At 33.0% G+C, this 24,063-nt stretch overlaps 2 protein-coding genes across 4 annotated transcripts in view; one reads left to right on the top strand and one right to left on the bottom strand.

The window, feature by feature from the left end:
* Positions 1-19,970, bottom strand: part of LOC111700218 (peroxidasin homolog) — a 92,632-nt gene extending 72,662 nt beyond the window's left edge. The window contains exon 1 of the mRNA XM_023471083.1: positions 19,904-19,970. The gene's annotated coding sequence lies outside the window, so the exon portion shown is untranslated. The remainder of the gene's footprint in view (positions 1-19,903) is intronic.
* LOC111700227 (leucine-rich repeat neuronal protein 3) lies at positions 342-18,474 on the top strand. 3 transcript variants are annotated; one of them, XM_023471095.1, is made up of 11 exons: positions 342-545; positions 3,189-3,313; positions 3,491-3,702; positions 4,631-4,771; positions 8,984-9,065; positions 9,708-10,428; positions 12,905-13,091; positions 14,370-14,467; positions 14,915-15,117; positions 17,203-17,290; positions 17,682-18,474. In XM_023471095.1, exons 2-11 carry the CDS (start codon positions 3,190-3,192, stop codon positions 17,866-17,868), a joined length of 2,043 nt encoding a protein of 680 aa, XP_023326863.1. In that variant the 5' UTR covers positions 342-545; position 3,189; the 3' UTR covers positions 17,869-18,474. The 3 variants fall into 3 exon arrangements, with proteins under 3 accessions (XP_023326863.1, XP_023326862.1, XP_023326861.1); XM_023471094.1 differs by having other exon boundaries at positions 3,162-3,313; XM_023471093.1 differs by having other exon boundaries at positions 2,716-3,313.
* Positions 19,971-24,063: the final 4,093 nt, after the last annotated feature.

Genomic DNA, 24,063 nt, shown 5'->3' with positions numbered 1-24,063 from the left:
AGCGGTAAAATCAAAGCCCAAGGCGTTACGACACTTCAAAGTCGACCCTTCTTTTAAGCAGGCTGAATTTAAGTGATCTAACGTACAATTTACTTTATTTAACGTTCCCGGGGTTCTTGGTTTATTATTCTTGATGTATCTATTAACCTCCATTGTTCTATATATGAACCTCACTACAGTGTTTAAACATACATAATATCTTGCACTCCTATTATCCATCAGTAAGTAGTCGATGAGAACAATGAAACCATGGGGTGATTGATTGATTGAAGGAGAATAATACGCTTCCCGTTGTCTTCACCCCCCCCCCTTCTCTTTACACTGTGGCAGCCTCAAACCAGCCTCAGTCTTTCTAGAACCCGCCAACACTCAGGAGGTCAGCCTCTTCTTCTTATATATAAACATTTAACTACTATTACTAGCCATGAGGATGACAACATTTCCAAAGGATAAAAAAAGATTAGCCAAGGGTGTTCGAATAGAATCTCCAAAGGAAGACAACTAAAACATCTCAAAGGGATTCAAGAACATCTTTTAGTATTCAGGTAAAAAAAAAATAATTCTGTACATTCACCTGATAATATCGTTTTAATTGACAGAATAATAACAGTTTAAACATTGTTTTTATTCACAGATTTACGTTAAGCAAGGACTTTTGTACTGTCAAAGATTATTCTAATCTTTTTCACGAGTGCATGTTATTGATGACCTTTAATTTCCAATACCTAAATTCGCGAGGGTTTCTTTGTTTCGGGTAATTTGTCAGCGAACTGGAAGCTATCACTGTGATTGCATTATTATCATAAATATTTGAAAAAAAAACTCAAATCTTACTTTAAAGCATTGAATAGATTTCCACTTTAAGTACACAGCTGTATGTTTTATTTATAATGATTCTGATTTTTCTGGATTATTTTATCATCATCCGACTGGCTAGAGTCAATGGAAAAGTTTATGCTAGGGTTGAGCCCTCATGAGGTGCTGACCCCCCCCCTCCTGGAATATCAATAAAATATATAGACATAGACAAGTTACGTCCCTAACTATCTGGATTTTCTGAGAAAATTTAAATAATTCAGTTCGCAGATTTATAAAATTCCGGCAGAAAATGGAATAAAAATGAAAATAGGCCCAGTGAGACTATTAGGTTAGTTGTGAAAAAATAGAAACTTTTCCTGAGCTCGGAACTTTTAAAGAGAAGAGTTAACATTTTGGATTAAAATTTTTTAGTCTCTTTGAAGTATTCAGTCCGAGAGAGTTTTAAATAAAAGAGGAAAATTTAGATCTAGTTTAAAGACTCTGCACCCCGCAATTTCGCAAATAAGAAGATGACAACAAAAAATCGAACAATTCAAAATGCTTAAATCCATTTAATTCAAAATTACGGATCTATTAGGTGATCAGAGAGAGATCTATAAAAGTAGGAATAGGATGAATATTGAATATATAAAACTGCAAACTCTAAATACATTAACTTATATACTGGTCTCGTGTGGAAAAGGTTAAACAGATGCCGTATTTAAAGAATTTAAGCCGCGGCTTAAATACGGTTGGTTTCACTTAAAATTGTATTTAATTTTTCAAGATTTAAGCCGGCACTCAATTGAAACCAAAGAGAATAGAATATATATTAGAGTGGAATTTAGAAATCCCTCGGTATGAATTTTGTCAGTCCCTTTCAAAGTGTACAAATCATGTAAATGTTCACAAATTATATGCAGTACAGTACATTAATACATTATGGTACCTCGACTATCCATTTCAATTTCGAATTTTTTAAAGCTGTTAAAAAAACTTTATAAAATGAATTAGGTGAATAAAAACATCATTTGATTTATAGTTATAACGGAAAATCATCGTTTGTAAAATGAAAGGCATAGAGTCTATGTGAAATGATCATTGGTCAATTATAAAACCAGCCTATTTAATAATTTGGGTTTCTTTTAATATTAATTTTAGATTTTCCAGGGCCCAAAAGGTTATATAACGCATATATGTGAAGTACACCTGCAGTATTGAAACAGTACAACAAAATGGCCGTTTTACACTTTTTCTCCAGTATATATTCTATTCTTTTTGATTAAAACCGATTTTTGGTGGATTTGAGATGCGGCTTAAATTCATTAAATTTGTACTCAGATTCATTTATCAAGTGTATAGTCTTATTTAAATCTGGTACAAAAGTGATCCTGTCTTGACTGTGGAGGAAACATAAGTGTGTTCCACAAAACATGACAGTAGCAAGACCAACAGGACTCGTCTTTCATGTTTGAAAAGGTTGCGGCATTTAGCTTCGTAAACCTAACTTTAGAGTGTAATTCTAGAGTTGTTTATTGTCACCTTTAGCCTGATATTTCCAAAATGTGGTCTGTTTTAATATTACCAGATATATGAAGAGTTTTCCTCCAATTTCTACAACAAATTGAAAGCTGAACAAAATTATTGACACCGCAAAAATGGCAGACCGCATTTTGGAAGTTCCGTGACTAGGAGAATTTTGTGATTTATAGAATCATATACGTAATCTAGGTTTACAAAGCGAATGCCGCAAATTGTATCAAATATGAAAGACGACCATCAAATAATCTGTCAAGTTTCGTGGGACATCCTATATAATGAAAACTTATCCGAGATTAAACTCGGCAGGGCAGAGATAATGGCGCGGGAAATTAAAGGATAAAATCTTTCCCAGTAAAATGATAATCCAATTTTCAGGCAGGACCTGCTAATCAGGGGAAACTTCAAGGATTAGAGATACGATGTGGCAGCAAAAGATGTATTTTGTCTCTGGAAGAGAACCTAGATAGATTAGATTGATCAGCAACCCAATCATACACGACCCCTGTTACTGTGTACAACAAATTATACCTATTTGAAACACGGCAAGGCAGAATTAAGCACGGCATGGTACGGTTTATTGTACACACACAAACTAGTCAACCCGGTAAAAGAAAAATTGCGGGATGCAGTCATACATGATCACTTTTCAATTACAATTTATTTGTACATAAACTCACTAGTCGAGTCGTCATGGGAAAAATTGGGAAGATCCAATCACACATAGTCCTTGAACACAGTAGGTAGTTTCAAGGTGGTGAGAGCACAGTTGAATTGTATTTGTAATACAATAACTTGCCAAACCAGTAGGAGAAGAATTATAGGTTGATTATGAAGAGGACTACATGAAGGATGTTGAACATGCTGGTGGTATGCTTCCTGTTCCTCTCCACCCAGCTGGGCTCGACAAGTGTTCTAATGTCTCCAACTTGTATTCCACACTGTACATGCAGCAGAGAGCAGATAGATTGTACAGGTTACTATATATTTATTTCTTCCCTGTCAACCACAATTTCAAAGTTACAAATGAATTTCCGATGTATTCCAATATCCGGTTTTAAAGGTATAACATCGTTTGTCCATTTGAATTCAAGTATAGTTTATTGAGAGAGAATTGAATTTGAATCCATCATTAATCTCTCAACTGCTCTAGGATCCGGATACTCTTTCCTTCCCCTCCAGCCTTTAGACCGGTCAGATATAAAAATGCGGGAAAACAACCTAACACACCTGGATTTGGCGGATTTACTACGCTGGCCCAACCTAGCCTGGCTTGATCTCAGCATGAATAGAATCAAGGCTGTCGAGGGCTCGGAGAAGGAACTGAAGATTGAGGTCCTTGATCTTAGTTACAACCATATTCAGGTAATAAATGAAATATCAAAAATAGAAATTCAAAATTAAAAAATCTTTTTATACTATTGTCTTTAAAAAAGGTTTTAACAAATTGTTCCTTGATTTTACGATTAGATTGTGTAATTCATGCTCTGTTTGGTACTGTTAGGGTACAAGTTCTTCGAAATGATTTGTGTCTGTAAAAGAAAAAGTTTAACCTACATTTACATCGAGATTCTGGACACATTTTCTTGGGGTTTTCTCATTCAGATTGAAAATTCCACAAATAGGGAGAAACTGTGAGCAAAACTTTTTGTGTGATGGAATGTCATAGTTTTTTTCCGGGCCGTCCAAAATTTTTTATTGGCGGTACATCATTTAATGTCAATTTCTGGTTCTGCGTTGAAACCTTCCGACAACTGTGATATTGATCCAAATGAATTATAGAAACTTGTCTTTTTAAACAGAATTCATTCCAAGAAAATAGCTCGATTTGAATTACACAAATAAATTCACGTTTATAGATACTGCATAGCTTGGGAACCTGGCTATGCCTAGAGTTTTTCTTACAAAGTCGACACACTTAACCTAGACATTAGAAAAGCCAAAACGTTTCTCAATAAAAAATTTGAGGCAAATTGGTCAGGGGGTTCTTAAGTTATGATCGGACAAACGGAGATGGCTACTTTTTATTTATATACAGTGATTACCAGAAAACTGTGGAATAGAAAGACGACTTTTAAACTCAAATTATGACTTTTGTTAGTCCAATAAGCCCGGGAACCAGAAATTGTTCAGTTTAAACAGACCCATTTTACTTGATTTGTGATTTAATAAGTGTCTAGCAAAACTATTTGCTTTGTACATCAAAAACACTTAAGTATTGCTACAAAGTCGTTTTCCTATTTTGGAGTTTTCTGGTTATGACTGTTTATATATATATATATATTAATTGTAGGTGCTGCACGCCTTCGTGTTTACTCAGCTCCCTGGTTTGATAAACCTAAATATTTCCCACAATAATATTCATACAATATCTCAGCAGTCCTTTCACCTTCCTAAACTCAATATTCTAGATCTAGCATTCAACAATATAGAGGTAATAATAATATTCAATAACATTATCATACAGTTTGCTAAATACCCGCCACCTCGGGTTAAAGGGACTGGTCACTGTAAGCGTAATTCCAATTCACCCTTTAAACCTTTGACTGATTAAGGATAACTTTTCCTTGTTTATCTAAAGAAACTCTTTTAATTGTTGAACACTATGTTTGCGCGCTGTTTCATATATAAGAAATATTAATATTTACTCTCTAGAAGTTTTGAAAACTGCGTTGTACTTAGAATATTCTAGATTCTCCAGAGCCCAAAACTTGAGACAGGGTATCATTGTGAAAACCCGGGTTTCACGAATGGGGTTAGGCAGTTTTGTGAATGATCAATATTTTTGTTTTGAAATTATTCATATTCTCCATTTTTTTCAAATATCTTAAATAAAAATCTACACAAATGTTAAGACCCCAAAAAGGAAACTCGGGAGTTTCGTTCAACGATACTCTTTTAAATTTCGGGCTCTGGAATAAATGTGACGTCATCCTTTTCGAGTTTACATAGTACACTTCAATTTTGAGGCTTAAGGAAGATTGATGTTTTCTTAAAATTTGTTGATGTAATACAATTATAAATAATATATATATTCTGATTTTGAAAAGAGAAGATATAAAAAGAGAAAAATTTCTTCTTTTTATTTGTTTTGATAATTTTTTGAATGAAAATTACAACATACTATACAGGTGAAGTCTGCACTGATAAATAATACTAGCTTGGGAACCCAGATTCGCCTNACCCCACAAAAAAAATCTGGTGACTGTAAGTTAGTAGATAAATAGAATAAAGTCGTAAGGGGAAATTTTCCAGAACTTGTTTACGACATTTAATGAGACTTGAGATGGAATTTAAAGAATTTGAGCCGCGGTTTAAATCTGCCAAAACCCGGTTTAAATTAAGCGCCGGCTTAAATCTTGAAACATTTGATACAATTTTAAGTGGAACCAACCATATTTAAGCCGCGGCTTACATTTAAACCGCCGCTCAAATTCTTTTTATTCGGCCACTGTAATCTTTTCGAGAGTGTGCAAAACTCTGTTTCATTTTTTAGATTACTATCAGAGCACTGTTTACTGTAGATTAGTATAAAATGCTCAGAATGAGGGCACTTGGTTTCTGTCATTAGATGTACTCATTCGCGTATTCATTACACGAGTAGCTAAGCCGTGTAATGGTAATCCTGCATAACATATTGAATAATATTTAAAATGTTATTTTCCCGCCAGATTGTTTAAGGGACTGTAGACGAAATTAAAATGAGGTTGCAAGCTCTAAAGCAAAAATCTATAAGAGAATTTTGCCAATTACTTCTTAAAAACCAAAGCTAACAACAAGAGCTTTTTTGTGCTATAATGTACATGTAAAGATCTAAAGAAAAGCATAAGTGAGTTAGAGTGGTAAAATAAAGCCCGAGGCGTTGCTACACTTTAAAAATTTATATGACTTTTATAAGTAGACTGAATCTATGTGTGGAATGGCGGATTCACATTAGTCTGATTAAAGTTGAATATGATATTGGTTTTCTACCAATCTAATCTAGATTTATGCAGCAGAGACAACAAGAGAAATTGTTACAATTTAACACTTTTCAAGATATAAAAACGACAATATTATTTTCTACTGAGGAAAATGTTTAAAGGGTACCGTTGTGAATCGGATATGCGACTCTGTAAATTAATGTTTACTTGAAGTTACGTCTATAAGTCCCTTTCAAGGTCTGCAGTGTATTTGGAAAAGTTTACCCTCACTGCTGGTAACAGTCATAGGGCTGGGCAAAGTTCCGCTAACGAAACGGAGGTTTTCGAAATTTAACGGAAGAGTCCGTTAACGAACGGCAAAAAATCGTTAATTTGTAAATCGTTATTAAAACGGATTATCCGTTATTGTAAAAAATTAACAGTTAAAATAGTTAACGAAAAAGCTAAAAACGGTAAATTTCGTTATATTCTGATAAATTGCATTGCGTCGTTAATTTTGAAATAACGGTACCTTTAGCGGCTAGAACCGTTAATGATTGTTGAAAATTTTCAGTTAATGCCGTAAATAAAATTGAGATCATTAACTGACGATAATTTAAAAAAAAACGGAAAATGCAGTTAACGGAACGAACGGCACGTTCTTACCTGTAAAATTAACGGCTAATTGAAAATCTTATTTTTTTCCGGTTGGAACTAACCGTTAACGAAACAGCTAGAAAAAGTTGGAACGTGGCCAGGCCTAAACAGATAACTCGACATTTAAACAAAAACAGAATTTTCAATGTTTTACGAATGACGCAGAACGTTTTTATCTCATTGTATCATTAACTTTTCATAATATTGCTTAGCTGGATACTGAATATCTAATGTATGATGTACATAAGATAAATATCACATTCACAACAGCCTGAACTTTGCCTGAACTTTAAAAGTAAAAGAGGATGGGTTCCTCATTTTTGACTTACAGACAATTTAGGCCTTGAATATGAGTTTTAACAGATTTTGAAAAAAATTTTACTCTCGAACGATTTTTATGGAACAAAATCTTTTAGAAACAATAGTTTTTACGGCATGAACGATTTTTTAAAACAAACTTTTCATAAAACGATCGTTTTTTTTTACTGAACGAACGAATTTTTTAAACAAACGATTTTACTCAACTTACGATTTTACTAAACGTACGATTTTATTGAATGATTGTTCATGGGAGAAAATTAACGAAATAGATAGAAAATGAACGAAAATTTTGAGAACAAACATAAATCCTTAGTTTTTCTCTAATTGCACTTTGTAAAAACTTTGCACTGTATATAAGATAATGTTATTTCTCACATAGAACCTTTTATAGTATTTTCCGACCTATTGCACTGATCCCTTTTCAATATCTAAGATTGTTTATATTTCTATGAAAATAATCCTCTAGAGGCTTCTATATATCTTCCATAGATTGATTGTTTCCGAAAAGTGGTTATAATAACAAAAAAAGGGGAGACCATTTACGCCAACAAGCAATAAACTTCTCAGACATAAAACGAAAACTTTTAGGCGACAACAATTGTTCCAGTTCAAGGGGTCCGTTTGATCCTATTCTTAGTTTTCTTTGTATTCAAAATAAATATTCTGAAGAACAAAGAGAACAAGTTCAGAATATTAGATTCCTTCAGACAAAGAAAATTCGTGAATCAACTTTGTTGTTGTACCAAGATGTTACAATTGTGTAATTGCATCATGAACTAATGAAATTATTTTTAAATTTTGATGATATTTGTGTGATATACTTTTCTGAATGTGAAAAATGCTTAGCCCCCGACCCCCCCTGTACAAATTCCTGTATACGTCTAACTAACTTTAAAATTTCAAAATTAATATTTTTTGGTAAAATTCGTTTTTTAACGTACCTTACTATAGTACCCATTTTTCAAAGGGTTATTATTAGGATATTATTAGGATATTATTAGGATATTATTAGGTTATTATTAGGATATTATAGGATATTATTAGGATATTATTAGGATATTATTTAAAGATTTTCCTTAAATAACTTTTTTTTTCAAATCAGAGCAATTCATAGACAAAAGAAATATTGGGTGGGTGCCGACTCCCCCCCCTCCCCTCCTGTAAGATGACAGAATAATAATTAATAAAGAATATTTATTCTTATTCAGTAAATCCTTCTTATCCCGTTATCGGGTCTAAAGGGGATAAAAACATACATATAGTAATATTGTATTATTGATTCTATTTTATCATACAATAAAATACAATAAAGGTAAACATACATATAGTAATATTGTATTATTGATTCTATTTTATCATACAATAAAATACAATAAAGGTAAACATACATATAGTAATATTGAATTATTGATTCTATTTTATCATACAATAAAATACAATGAATATCTAACGGCTAACTGAAACGTTGCTAACAGTTAGCTATTCTAACTAACCGTTAACGAACGGTTTGAATAAAGTCTGAACATGCCCAGCTCTACCCCTTGGTGGTTTTATTTTATCACGTCGTCAACCCTTTTTACAATTATTTTTTTATTGGATTTTACATGGATGGACTTACATCCTTCAATTTATAAGTTTACACTATGAATATAAAGATAGTTGAGTCGATGTGGCTCCTGGCTAAGCGCTATCAAAAGTTTTAGTCTCAGCAAAGGGTTAATGAGTGGATTATCTCTTCTTGGATAAATTTATTTATTTCTGTTCAGGAATTACCGAAGGATTTAGTTCACAGCTTTGGGAAGATTAAGAAACTTTATTTAAGCAACAATAGACTCTCCAGGCTAACAGGTATACAGGGTCTCAACAAACATAGGAATTAAAATTATATGTACTTCAATAATTACGGAGGGTAGATACTACAACAGGCAGACCACACTTTGGAAATCCCAGAATTAAAGAAATGAGTAACTTCCTTTGAATATGCTTCACAAAGAGAGCTGTGGAACAACAGAAATGTAGAACTATAGAATTAAAGAAATCTGTCGAATTTTAGAACTGTAAAACTGTAAAACTGTAGAACTGTTGAACTGCAAAACTGTAGAACTGTAGAACTGTAAAACTGTAAAACTGTAGAACTGTAGAACTGTAGAACTGTAGACCTGTAGAACTGTAGAACTGTAGAACTGTAGAACTGTAGAACTATAGAACTTTAGAACTGTAGAACTGTAGAAAACTGTAGAACTCTATAGACCTGTAGAACTTTAGAACTGTAGAAGTGTAGAAGTGTAGAAGTGTAGAACTGTAGAACCGTAGAACTGTAAAACTGTAGAACTGCAGAACTGTAGAACTGTAGAATTCTGCAGAACTGTAGAACTGTAGAACTGTAGAATTCTGCAGAACTGTAAGTAGATTTTCTTCTTTACTTTCCTTGAGTGGAGTTTATAAAGATAAATTTGTCTTTTATTTTTATTTTTATTTTTCTACTTTCAGATGAAAGCTTATCTTATCTTACGGAGATTGAAGTTCTTGACTTTTCAAGAAACTTTCTCATGGATATTGACGAAAACACATTACTCGGGATAAACATTACTTATCTTGATCTCGGTTTTAACTCATTAAGAAAAATTCCAACCTCTGCCTTGGAGAAATTGAACGAGGTTTCAACCCTGATCCTGGACGGTATCCTCTTGACCTCAATGGAGGCCGGAGCCATGGAGCGGATTCCTGTCAGGTTCCTTTCAATCTCTCATTGTCCGAACCTGATTACTCTGAAGCAGAATAGTATCAGTAGTGTCAACCTCCTGGAGACACTGACTCTGAACAACAATCCTTCCCTGGTCTACTTCCACCCTGGAGCAGTATCATCAGTACCCAACCTTGTAGCTCTAGATATAACCAGGAATAATCTCTCCGCTCTAGAAGATATCCAACCTTATATACCCTCATTACGGAGCCTCTTTATTGAGGGTAATAGCCTCCGATGTCATTGCGGGCTCCAATGGCTTCAGAGAAACATTCAAAATAATGACTCTGGTTTCAAGATCCAGGATGGAAAGGAGATTAGATGTGGGGAGGAGAAGAATTTACTTGTTAAGATGAGACCAACAGATCTAGATTGTAAACCATTTATCCTTCCTCTCTTCCCTTCAACCTGGATCGGAGATGTCGGGCAGAACTTTACCCACGTGTGCAGGAGCATTGGGACGACCAGGTAATCAATGACAATTTTCTTTTGCGTCGGTTTTGTCTACAAGCCCATATATAATTTTGCTATCATAGGATGAATACCCCAAATAATAGTTAGCAATGAAAACCTTAGATTTCTAAATGTTTTATTATAGCAACATTATCCTACTATTATTTTATAAGACAATTTTTGAAAATATTATTGTTTTACGATTTTAAAAACGTTATGGAAAGTCGTCTTTTATTGTATTAATATATCCGCTTAACACTAATAAAGTTTAAATTCTATACTGGTGGATTACCGAACTTCTTTAAAAATTAAATTATAGTTTGGAAGTAAGGGATTAATGGTATTTACATTTCTTGGATTAAACTAGTATTCCTCCCTTCCTAGAGATGAACATGGTTTTTGTAAACAAACAACATTTTTAAGAATGAACTAAATTTTTCATGAACAATGGTGTCGTTCAGCAAAAAAAACGAACGATGGACGAACGACTGGGATTGTTCACGGAAATGAAAAACTATCGTTTAAAAAAAATTAAATCGGTTGTTCGAACAAAATTGAAAAAAGAGAGTTTTGTTTTCTGAACGAACGAATTCTCCGAAAGATTTTGAAAACCGATAGTTTTTTACTAAACGAACACTTTTTAAACGATTGATAAATAACGAACGTAAAGCGGAAAGCGCCCATCTCTACATTTCTTCCAAGCATCCAACTAATTAAAGTTAAGACAAGTAGTTTAAGTTTAACCATGCTGAATACTTTACACACTAAGCTCTCATTATAGCTTCCTATTTAAAAGGATGGAGGGGGGTGGAATTAATAAATACAATTAATTGGCCACAATCAGTCTTATAACAATGACTACAAAATTCTCCTTGTCCTGGCATTTCCAAATTGAGGTCTGCCTTTTATATGCTGTCAGATATCAATTAACAATTTTGATTAAAAAAACCAAAATTGTCGAAATTGTCTCGGGTAATTATGAACTCACAAAAAAGGCAGACCACATTTTGGGAATGTCAGGAGCCAGGGGAATTTTGTGATTCCAAATGAATGCAGCAAATTATGTAAAAAAAACAACGACGACATTTAAGTCGTCTTGCTTTTGTCATGTTTCGTTGGACACCCTGTAGCTAAAAGATCTAAGTGCTGTTTGTAATGTATGTAGTTTGATCGAAAATGGATTAGAGAAGTAGTTTAACTATAGTTCAACTACTCCTTATCATTAATTGAATTTGAAATTAACTGTAAGCATAATTTCAAGTGACCTTCATTACAAAGATTGCAACGCCCGATTTACAACAGTTACTTTGAAAGCTTTATCTCATTAGATATAGATTTATGGATATCAAGGTTTTTTTCATCAGCTGTTTGTTTTCATTTGTGGTCTCCGTGCAAAAGTGACAAAAGGGACAACAGTATCTTTCACATTTTTGATCAATTTAAGGTTTCTAGAGTATACCGTCAGGAAACAGGCATTTTGCCTGAAGGGTCACTTGAAATTACGCTAACAGTCCCTTTAAGCTTCTTTTTCATGGCTAGAAGTGGTAAAGAGTACAGTGTGTATAATCAATCTAGAATTCCCTAGNGATTGACAAACCCCATCTTTAGGGGGGTCTTTTTTTTTGTTACCGTGCTTCCCCGCCATACTTTCCCGGCAATAAATCGAAGAAAATAAGGAAGGGAAAAGGGAAAAAAGAAAAGAATAATAAGGTTTTATATGAGGAGATTGTTTATAAGTACAAGTGTACTTACTTAATTTGCTGAGATTTGCAGTACAGTGTACACACTATCACTACAAAGCCGGAGCTAGTTCACTAGGTGTTTCTCGCTTGAGATACTGATATGAACTGAAACTAAATACTAAATACATATAGATAAGGTCGTTTATTTGGTTAAAAAGGGTTTAATTCTGATCAATTATTTACTGTCTCTGAAGCAAGAACTGCGCAAGAAAGAAAACAACAATTAAAGAAAAACAGTATTTTCAAAAACAAAAACTACCATCTCTAAAACATACTTGTTGAAAGAAAGAGTTTAAGGGTACCGTTGTGAATTGGAATTAACACTCTATCAATCGTTATCCTTTATCAGCCCCATTTCTTTTCTACTTTCCAAGAATATTATTTGAAAGTTTTAAATCAATTACCACAAAATTCCTCTAATCCTACTATTTACAAAACATGATCTGATCTGCTATTTGCCTGAGATATAAGGAATTTCGAATTTTGGTTTGATTTAATAAGGTAAAAAAGACGATCTTCAAGTCGTCTCTAAACTTTCATCAAAGGAATTAGGTTTTTGCCCTAAACTCTGGTTTTCTAGTTCCTATATCTTTGCAACACAATGTCGTAAACCTTTAATATTTCAAACTATAAATTCTGTAATATCAAGTAATCTAATTTAAAATATAAAAGGTTTACGCCATCAGGTTGCAAAGATATAAATATAAAATCAGAGTTGCTGGCAAAATCTCAAATTAATTATTTTGCAGAACCAGTGTGGTTTGGACCCTGCCTGGAGGAGCTACCCTGAGAACGGGTGAATGCCTAGGACGGATCTGTGTTGAGGATGGAACCCTATTCCTAACCTGTCTCCACCCTCAGGATGAAGGAGTTTACTCCTGCTCGGCTGAGAACGAGAAAGGACGGGATACAAGGAGTATCCAGCTCCATGTCAAGGTATAATCAGAGGGTTAAAACTTTTGGGTTCTTAATCTCGGGAGTAAGTATAGTTATCTGTGTCTGTAGAAGGATTAAATAAATTTCTCTGGAGAGATAAGCGCTTGAATCTAAATTTTAAAAGTTTTCACCTTCGTCATCGAGATGCGGGCTTCAAATAAAACTTTTCTGAAAATCAATAAATTCTATGAAGAATCCTTATCTTTAACTTTTTAACTTTTTACTATGATTTTTTTTCGTAGAGAAAATATACTTTTTCCAGTATATGATACCGTGTCTTTAATATTTTAAACTTCTTTGGAAATCAAATTAGAATTTCCAAAAATTCTTTAAAATAACCATTTATAAAAGATTATATATAATATAACTGAGATGTTATAAGCATAATCCCCCCCCTCTCCTCCCCCAATTCAGCACTTTACCTTAATCACTACAGAAAATGGATAACCCTCTTTTAGCCTGTAATCTCCCCCGCCCCCCTCACCTCCGAGTTTAATACTTCTCCTCATTTCCTGTTGCTGCAAAATACATTTATTCATTGGTTTCTCTCAGTTTTCCCAAGAGGGGCGGGGGGGGGGTCAATAAAGAGAAGAGGAGAAAGGGGGAGGGTCAAATTTATTACTTTCTCGGTTTATTTATACAAATGGTTGGGCTGCATACAATATACCATATACTTAACAGTTCCTGTAGACACCATTAGTTTCTTAAACAACAAACAGTTACAGATACAGATACAGATACAGATACAGATACAGATACATAATGCATTGCCTGGATTTAATTTTGTGCATAATCAAAGTTTAACTTAAAGTTTAAGTGAGTTAAAGTTTGAGTGTGTTGTGTGTATGCTTTAACTTTTTGTCTGAATGTTCACGAATTTAGGTCAAACTTTACCCAGGAAAATTAAACTTTAAATATCTCAAACTTTGTTTAAAATTTATAATTTCTTTAGAATTTTAACTGCTAATAAATCTTATCTTTTGACTAGAAAATAAGAATTTTTAAACTTTTATCTAATAAATTATGGAAGAATAGTGAAAAGTGTATAATTCTTAACAACATTGTTTCTGTAGCCGGCACCCGTCAGGGTTTCTTCAAAGAAATCATAATTTGGAAATAATCAATTTTCAAAGTTACACACATGAATGTCTCAGTCATTCTTGATCATATCAAAAGCCTTTTTAAGGTACCGTTGTGAATCAGACATGACACTCTCTGAAAGTCAGTATAATTAGCTTAATCCTGGAATAACCGCGTTTATTTGAATTCTATATTTAGATGCTTCATATACAGATCTTCCCCCTAACTGTAGCAGACACCTTTCTCACCCTGAGCTGGAACACGTCCAGGTCCCTTTCCAGGGACTTCGTCCTCAGGTAGAGATGGTCGAGTTAAATTTTTTTCAATTTGTTCGTTCATCGTTTGTTAACGACGAATTTGTTCGTTTTTTTCAGACGTTCAGAAAAATTTTTTTGTTCATTTAATGATTTATCGTCTTCTTTCGTTGGTTTTTTTTAACTGAATGATCGTTCAATCAAATGTTCGTAAAGTAAAAAACTATAGTTGTTTTATAAGTTTTTTTCAGTAAAATAAACGACGTTTTCTCAAAAGTTAGTCCAAACCCGTACGTTAAGGTAAAAAACCGCTCTTTTTTCAAGTCCTTTTTTATTTTTTTTTTTACTTTTCTTATTATCTTATATTATCTCATATATTATATATCGTATATTGATTGTTCGTTATTTTTTCTAAACGAAACCATAGTTCACGAAAAATATCGTTCTTTTTAAAAAATTTTGTTCGTTCATGCCTATCTCTATCCTCAGGGTCGAGTCAAGCCTCGATGACACTCCCCCCATGGAGTTCGGAAACATCGAGGTCGGCCTCAAGATGAGTTCCTACACGATCTCTAGCCTCAAACCCAGTCAGAACTATAAGATAACCTTGTGTATGAAGAAAGGAGGGTTTAGTATCGGAGTTAGTTCTACTCTTGTCCGAACCAAAGGAGAGAATTATATGCACGGCCTAGGCAAGAATACTATTCAATGATGCAAATGTTGAGTTGGTTACAGTGGTAACCACAAAACAGTGGAAATATTGTCGTCTTTATTTATTCTTTTTATCATTAACTCTATCTCCGGATTTTGAAACAAAGAAATTGATTTTTTATCCCTAATACAAATTTTCTAATCCCCATATCTTAGCAATCATAATAGTGTAAACCGTTGATATTTCAAACTTTGACTGTTTGATCTTACAGTATTCATAGTTCAAGGATATATGTTGATGATCTATAAACAGAGGCGGAATTTAAAGAATTTGAGCCGCGGCTTAAATTTAAGCCGCGGCTCAGATATGGTTGGTTCCACTTAAAATTGTATTGAATTTTTCAAAATCTAAGCCGGCGCTCAATTAAAACCGGTTTTTGGGGGATTTGAGATGCGGCTTAAAATCATTAAATTCAGACACCGTATTCATAATTCAAGGATATATGTCTTTATTTACGGTAAAATCTTCCTCAGAAATGTTTAACTGCAAGTTTGCACTCTTAATACGCCTCGATGCTTCATTTTACATTGATCACAAAATAAACAATGAAACCGATTGCACTCGCCACAACTTTTTTATTCATTTGTCTTTGCAACCTGATGTTGTGGACCTTTAATATTTTAAACTTTGACTTCTGTTAAATCTTCAAAAAAATTTTAAATTTTCATGTTCCAGTTAGGTTGCAATGATACAGGGGTTGGTAAATTAGAGTTTGTGACGAATGGTTAGATTCTAAGTTTTAAACAAAGAATACCAAATTGTCTTATTTTTACCAAAATTGGAATGAACAACTGAGAACTCTTGTTTTGTGTCTGTAGATACCGAGATCGATGATTCATCTGCAGATTAATTTAAACTTTATTCCCGCGCATTGTAATCATACCAAATGAGGGGTTGAAGGAAGCCTTGATCAGGACAGTAAAACTAAAATAAAGAGAATAAAGCATTCATTCTCAAATTAAAAGTGTCGCCAATGATTATGAGTTTCCTACACAAAATTATCCAGTGTCCGAATTTAAAGAATTTGAGCCGGGTCTCAAATACGCTAAAACCCGGTTTAAATTGAGAAACCAACCATATTTGAGCCGCGGCTCAAATTCTTTAAATTCGGCCTCAGCTCTGGTAATAAACTAGATTTTCACACCATCTTTTTGAGTAGCTTGGCGTTTTCTTCTCTTCCAGTGAAATTCAATTATAAGCTGACCAAATTATTATTTCTTAACAAATCTAATAAACTTATAGGAAAAGGGGATTTTGATGAATGGATTTGAGAAAAACTTTCTAAATCTACTTTTTAAATTTACTTTCATCATATGTAGCGAAATAGAAAAAAGGGTTACATCTTACCGCTAAAAGATGTTTTTGGAGACTAGAAAAATCCATAGTTACATATCAAAGTATACATAGCTTTATTTTTTCGTAAGTTTCATATTTTACATTTACTGGACATATTGGATTGTTCAATGTGATAAATCATAATTAATGTAATCACTAATCATATACATTTTCAAAACGATCGATTGATTTTTCTTATAAACCGAAAGTATTTTTAGGGTTCACGAAAGGTTACAAAGATAAAGGAGTCCTTGCCACAAATTCAAATTATCTAATCAGAGATGGAATTTAAAGAATTTGAGCCGCGGTTTAAATCTGCTAAAACCCGGTTTAAATGAAGCACCGGCTTAAATCTTGAAATATTTGATACAATTTTAAGTTAAACCAACCATATTTAAGCCGCGGCTTAAATTTAAACCGCCGCTCAAATTCGTTAAATTCGGCCACTGTTTATCTTTACTAGACTAATTCATCTTATAGAATAAATAGTTTGAAATATCCACGACTTTGTGTTGCAAAGATGTAAGGATTAGAAAATGAGAGTTCGTGGCAAGACTGTTCAGTTCCTCCAGTTTTCAGACAAAAACGATATGATTTCTTTGACTCTAAGATCATTTTCACCCGCCGGATTATCCTTCAGAGCGGCAAAAAAGGCTTAGTTTATAGTTTCAACAATTTGTAGGATATCATTAACCAACATCTCTATCTTTAATAGTATTCTTGGATTAAGGAATAATGACGGATTATACATCTATAGCAGTTGTTAGTTCAATTCTAGTTCTGTTCTGTGGATCTTGTATAATTCTCAGTATCTTTAGGGAAATATCTATACTCCCCCCCCTCGGTATTAAATAAAGAAAATTATTAGATTATTAGAATATATTATTTTCTTTTTACATTTTCTAGTTTCCTATTAATATTATTAACTAAAGTTACATCGTACGATTTATTTTTTATTCAGATTTTGTTGTAAAATATAATCAGCTTATCTAATATTAAAGCCAGGGGGCAATGAATCTCTTTATTGTTTTTTTTTATCAGAAAATATTGAGTCTAGACATTTTCTTGCGGATATTTTTATAATTTAAGCGTTTCCTAGAAACATAAAGAAAATTAAAACACAAAATAGGTCTGTACAGTGTACACAAAAGAGAATATTACTTTTTTTACTTTTCCCTAATGGCTGCGAGTATATATAAATCTATAAAGGTTGTATAAGCTGAGATGTTTGGTTGATAGTGATACAATGTCGACCAAACCCATGATGAGCAGTGGCTCCGAACCCTCCAGTATAGCAGGGATATCCAATATTACAGAGAAGGATCGGAGCAGGTTAATGGAGCATGAACTAACCAGTCCTATCGAGGATATCAAAACCATGGAGAGTAGAACCTAAACCATGCACCATGGAGGGGAACTCAAACTACACCCAGAGAACTTAATCTGAACCCGTAGAAATTAAACTAAACCCGGAGAACTTAAGCTTAACCCAGCGAGCTTAAACAGAGCCTGGAGAGCTTAAACCAAACCCAGAGAGCTTGAACAAAACCCTGAGAGCTTAAAATATAAACCCTAAATTCTTCAACTGAACTGAGGGCTTAAACTGAACCCGAAGCACTTCAGCTTGACATGGAAAGCTTAAACTGAACCCGGAACACTTCAACTGAACCCGGAGAGCCTAGACTGAACCCGGAGAGCTTAAACCGACCACCGGAGAACTGCATGTCCTGAACTGTAACTGTAACTGAACCCAGAAAAAAGCTTAAACTTAACCCGGCGCGGAGTTGAGCTTTAACTGAACCGGGAGTAGAAGTTGAAAGAGCTAAGACTATACCCGGAGAATGTTGAAAGAACACTGTTATAAAACCAAAAATTAAGATACCGTAGTAAATTTCTTAGATAGAAAATAGTGCTTTAGTTTCCCGAGATATCACATGAATAGTAACGTTGCTGAGCATGCACAAACTTTGTAGCTTTCATAGAAGCAAATCTCGAGATGAAAAAGCAAGCTCTGAGTATTGGAGCAAATCAAAAGATGGAAAAAAGAAAGCTATGAGCTTTGGAGAAGATCTTAAGATAAAAAAGAGCTGTCTATGAGTACTCAAACAAATCTTAAGATGGAAAAGACCAAATCCTCAGTATTGGAGCAAATCTTAAGATGGAAAAGAGAAAGCTATGAGTTTTTGAGCAAATCTTAAGATAGAAAAGATCAACCCCTGAGTATTGGAGCAAATCTTAAGATGAAAAAGAGCACACTATGAGTATTGGAACAAAACTTAAGATTGAAAAGAGCAAACTATGAGTTTTTTAGCCAAGTTATTTACAAAGTTTATTACAAGTTGCAAAGAGCTTGATTGTTTATCTTAAGCAGGATTAATTGGCAGAATTTTACACCAAGAACTGAATATTTTAGTTTTTAGAGTGGATAACATATAGTATTTATTTCTTTTAAGATATTGCCTTTCACCATGAATAAAGGAGATTAATTTCTCTGTGAATCAACTGTAAAAACATAGAAAATATATTTAAAACTTAATTAAAATTCGGAGATCTTTGCATGAAATTTAAAGTTTTATTTTCTTATAATTGTGTATGTGTAAAAAATCTAAGTGTCAAACACTTCTTTGATGTAAAAATGTTTAAAGATATTATATTAGATATATGTTAGCTGCACAAAAACATAAAATATATGATAAAAACAGATGGAAACCAGAATTAAATATTTATAATTTTTAAAAAAATGTCAATGTATATGAAACGGTCCAAATGAGGAAAAAATGTTTGAAGAAAAATACCGGAAATTTAATCTCGTGCTTACAATACTAACACAACTTTGGATATCACTCTTACAAAGTCAATTTAGTCAAAAGTTAGAATTTGCGCTAAAAAACTAGTTTTAAAAGTTAATTTGACGATAAAGTAAAAAGAAAATAAATTCCAATATTTAATCATAAAAGTTCAAGAACACTTTTACTCAGTCGATGGAAGTAAAAGATTGAAGTATATATAGGAAAGAAGATGGAAGTAAAAGATTGAAGTATATATAGGAAAGAAGATGGAAGTGAAAGATTGAAGTACATATAGGAAAGAAGATGGAAGTAAAAAATTGAAGTACATATAGGAAAGAAGATGGAAGTAAAAGATCGAAGTATATATAAGAAAGAAATTGTTTTAACTTAAATGGAGAGAAAAAGGAATTAAGTCTTTGCCACACACTCTGATTTTCTAATCCCTATATGTATGCAATCTAATGTCGAGTCGTAGACCTTAGATATTTCAAACTATGATTTCAAATTATAGTCTAAGTTTGAAATATCAAAAATATTAGAATTAGAAACTTTGAGTTTGTGGCAAAGACTCAATTCTTTTCGAAAAAAAAAATTTAAAAATTTAAAAACGTAAATTAAAAAAAAATGTGCAAGGATAAATACTTTTAAATTCTTTCGATCTGTCCGTCACCAGAACTTCAACTAATGGTAGTGAAGTATAATGGTCACATGATACAGACAGACAGCCATTGGACTATACGGACATGAAACAGCATTATCAATTATATCTATTAAAAATACAAAAGAAAAATTGAAAATTTATAATAGGAGCAAACCTGAGATTCTCCTGCTCCTATGAGATATAATCGTCTTTAGATTGATTGCATATTTGCTGAATATAATCTGTTTAAACCTACAACTTTTACANATTTATCGTTCTACGCAGCATGAGATTCTCAGGTTTCATCCTATTTCCCCCTTTCATTTTTCCTTTACAGTCCCTTTAATGAGAAGACGTTAATTTTATCTTGGACAAAACAAGATACTCTTTTGACATAGAATCTGAAAATAGTATTCTGTAGAACTAGCAACGTAAAGCTCTAAATAGATATATAAAGAACATAATCTAGGTCAAACTTTCTTAGGTCTAGCCGAGCAAAAACTATTGATAATCTAACATTGGCTTTACAGGCTAATAATATTTCTAGTATTTATCAGAAAACATTTTTAGATTTTTGAACGAAATACAGGGTGATTCAAAATACAGGGTGATTCGAAATACAGAATGATACTTTTCTATTCAGAAATTAAAGATATTATGAGAATGCTCGATTCACAGGGATACCCTTGAAACCTTTATCTGGGGAAAATAGTGTTCAACATTTAGATAATCACTATATTTTTCCTTTAAAAGAAATGTCACTTTTTGTAAAGAAATCTCAATTCAAAATAATCCGTTTTTAAAATTAAAAACATTGATATCTAATTCACCGGCAGTCGTACATTTGATTTTCGAGCCGGGTCAACCTTTCCGGTCCCAGTTTGCCCGGTACCTAGCTCTATGGACAAGACTAGCCGGTGCAACAAGGTTGACGCGGTCTGACTTTATACTTCATATAGGTTGAATTTACTTTTACTAAAGGGGCAGAGGTGCGTGAATTCATACCTGGTCAGACAAAGCTTTAAAACCTCCGCTGTGATTCGGACATTGACTTGGATCTTTCCATGTAGGGTAACTAGAATTTACGCTTACAGTCCCTTTAAAGACTTTTTAGTCATACCCTTTGTGGGTAACCCTGTATATTAATAATATTTAGTATTGTTATGAAAAATAAAATTTTATACCTTAGATCAGTTAATTTGCAATATATAATACCCCAGCCATCCAGTGGCTTGGCAAAATTGCATAGAAAAATCCTGTTGAATGTTAATTCGGGCCTTGAAATATTTTGCAAAGGAAGGAAGGGAAATTTAAAACTAAGTATGCATTTTTAACACTTGTTCCACGTTAAAGACTCTTTTTACAGTGCCTATTTAGAATCCATGTTACTACAAATACAAAAAATGTTTGTTTTTTCTTAAAACTTTTAGCTTTATAATTGTTTTACAGTAAAAATATAGAAATCGTATCATTATTATTGGTTTAAATATGAAAATATGGTGAAGATACAACCTAAAAAAGAGATCAGTGTTGGAATGTTTTAATGATCTTAAATTGCTAAACTCAGTTTAATTCATTCCGTCCAAAAGTTCATAGTTCAGAGGATAGATTTTTTGATCTGTTAATCGATTACGAACCTGAGGAAGAATTTAAAGAATTTGAGCGGCGGCTTAAAATTAAGCCGCGGTTTAAATATGGTTGGTTCCATATAAAATTGTATCAAATGTTTCAAGATTTAACTTCAGCCGGCGCTTAATTTAAACCGGGGTTTGGTGGATTTAAGCCGCGGCTCAAATTCTTTAAATTCGGCCTCGGGTTATATTTTCTATGATTTTCATATAAATTGTCAAATTTTATAAATTATAAAAAGTGAAAATAATTAACTTGCTATGATGTAATATTGAAAGAGAATTCAGCTTTGATCTTTATGTTATTACTTCACTTCTACTTCTACTTCTACTTTTCCTTCTACAATTACATATAAGAATGTTAAACACCATACATTAAATGCAGCATATCGTGTACTGAAGGCAAACATGCACTGAACTTCCTTACAGAGAAATAAATCATCCTGCAAGGAAGTTAAATCTTTTTTAAATCAGAGATACTTTTGTTTTGGTTGGTCGAAATACACTGTTAAACAATTTTTAGATAAGTTTTATCTATTCAACTACACTATAATCTATCTTTAAGCACACCACAGCACTAACTTTAGCTTACTTTCCTACTAGAAACTGCAGTACACTGTACACATAATACTGCCTAATGGGGGTTCCTGGTGTACGTAATTGTCTTGCATCTAAACTGTATAGATAGTATCTGGTGAATGTAAGAAAATATTATATTTATGAATATAATATTAGATGCATATATGAATAATTTATCTTTCTAGAATATATATATATAGATAAATATACAACATTCAAGACATGAATTAAGTTCCAATAATGATAAAAATACGTTTTATAAAAACTAAAGAATTTCAGTTCATTCAGATTTTCCCCTAATTTTGTCCAAATTCGTGACTCTGAATTTAAAGCAAAATTAAAAAAACTTGTTTGATCTTAAAAAGAGTTCAGAAGATGGTTTCCAATTAGTAGCACGGCAGAAAATAACGTGCTTGATCTACAAACCAAAACGTGCAATATCTGCGAATTAAAGCTTGCCGCGATCATTACTGCGAACCAAAACGTTCCATATCTGCGAACCAAAACGTGGGTATTATATGCTACCTAAAACGTTCCATATCTGCGAACCAAAACGTTCAATATCTGCGAACAAAAACGTTCATATTATGTGCTCCCTAAAACGTGCCATATCTGCGGATCAAAACGTACCATGCTCGTATTCATAAGCCAAAATGTTCCAGATGAGAGAATCATACGTCCAATATGTTCAGACCAAAATGGGTCATATATGCAGACTCCAAACCAAAACGTGCCCTTTGACCAAATCTACGAAATAAAACTGTCCAGATGTACAGATAAATACAAAGATTAAATAACATCGACGAACCAAATAAAGAAGAACTATATATTTCATTGTTCTCTCACTAAAATATTAACTAAAGATGATATCAATGCACTGACTGATATTAATCAAAGAGAGTTAGGTTGGATAAGAAAAAGATTATTACTTTTATCACTAATAAACAAAGATCGTTAATCATAAAATATTTTCTATTACAACTCTAAACATCTTATTATTCTAAAACAGCACAAGAACAATATTAGATCAAGTGCAGGGTTATCTATTAAATAGAACTATGTCCTACTACAAATGATATTAGATATAGAAATATACATTATTATTAGCTTAATAGTTATGCTTAGTGACATGCTTAACGACGTAACCTAATTTTTATGTTTTCATTATTGTTTCGTTATTTTGTGCCGATTTTTGTAAATAGTTTCCGTTTTGAAACGTGATTTTATTTAGTTTTTTTTTATTTTGTGCCGTTATTTGAAAACAATTTTCTCTTAGTAACGAGATAATTTGTTGTTTTTGTGTTTTTTATAGTTTCTTTATTTTGTGCCAATATTTGAATATAGTTCCTTAAGGGACGGATTTTTTAACGACTTGGGCCTATATCCCCTCTCTACCAGTAGTCCTATTACTGGCTGGAAGAACTGATCGAGAACTCAAAATATCTCCGGGTCAGGTAATTTTTTGGTTTCTGTGTTTTGTAACTAGTTTTTTTATAGTTTCGTTACTTTGTGCCGAGAGAGTTACCGTTTTGAAACGAGATTTTATTTAGTTTCTTTATTTTGTGCCTTTATTTGAAAACAGTTTTCTCTTAGTAACGAGATAATTTGTGGTTTCTGTGTTATGGTACAAGTATTATTTTAGATGTGTTGTTGCAACTCTTGGGCAGGTTTTCTGTTTTCTACCAAAATCTTGAGTAGATTCGAACAAATATTATTAATTTGCCATCTCATACAACCCAGGGAATTATAATATTATTAAAATACCATCTCTGCAACCCAGGGAATGTACATGTTTTTAATTAATTCAGTTAGGAGCTCATGGGATGCTTCAGGAGGAAGGGAAGGGGAGAGAATGCTAAAAAAGGGGAGGGGGGAGAATGGAATGAGAAGATAGAGACTAGATAGAGGGAAGCAGAAGGAGGGAGGAGGAGAGAGAAGGGCAAAGGGAGGAAAGA

The sequence above is a fragment of the Eurytemora carolleeae genome, unplaced genomic scaffold (assembly GCF_000591075.1).
Source record: "Eurytemora carolleeae unplaced genomic scaffold, Eaff_2.0 scaffold335, whole genome shotgun sequence".
Classification (NCBI taxonomy): Eukaryota; Metazoa; Arthropoda; class Copepoda; order Calanoida; family Temoridae; genus Eurytemora; species Eurytemora carolleeae.
This window is presented reverse-complemented; position numbering and strand designations above follow the sequence as displayed.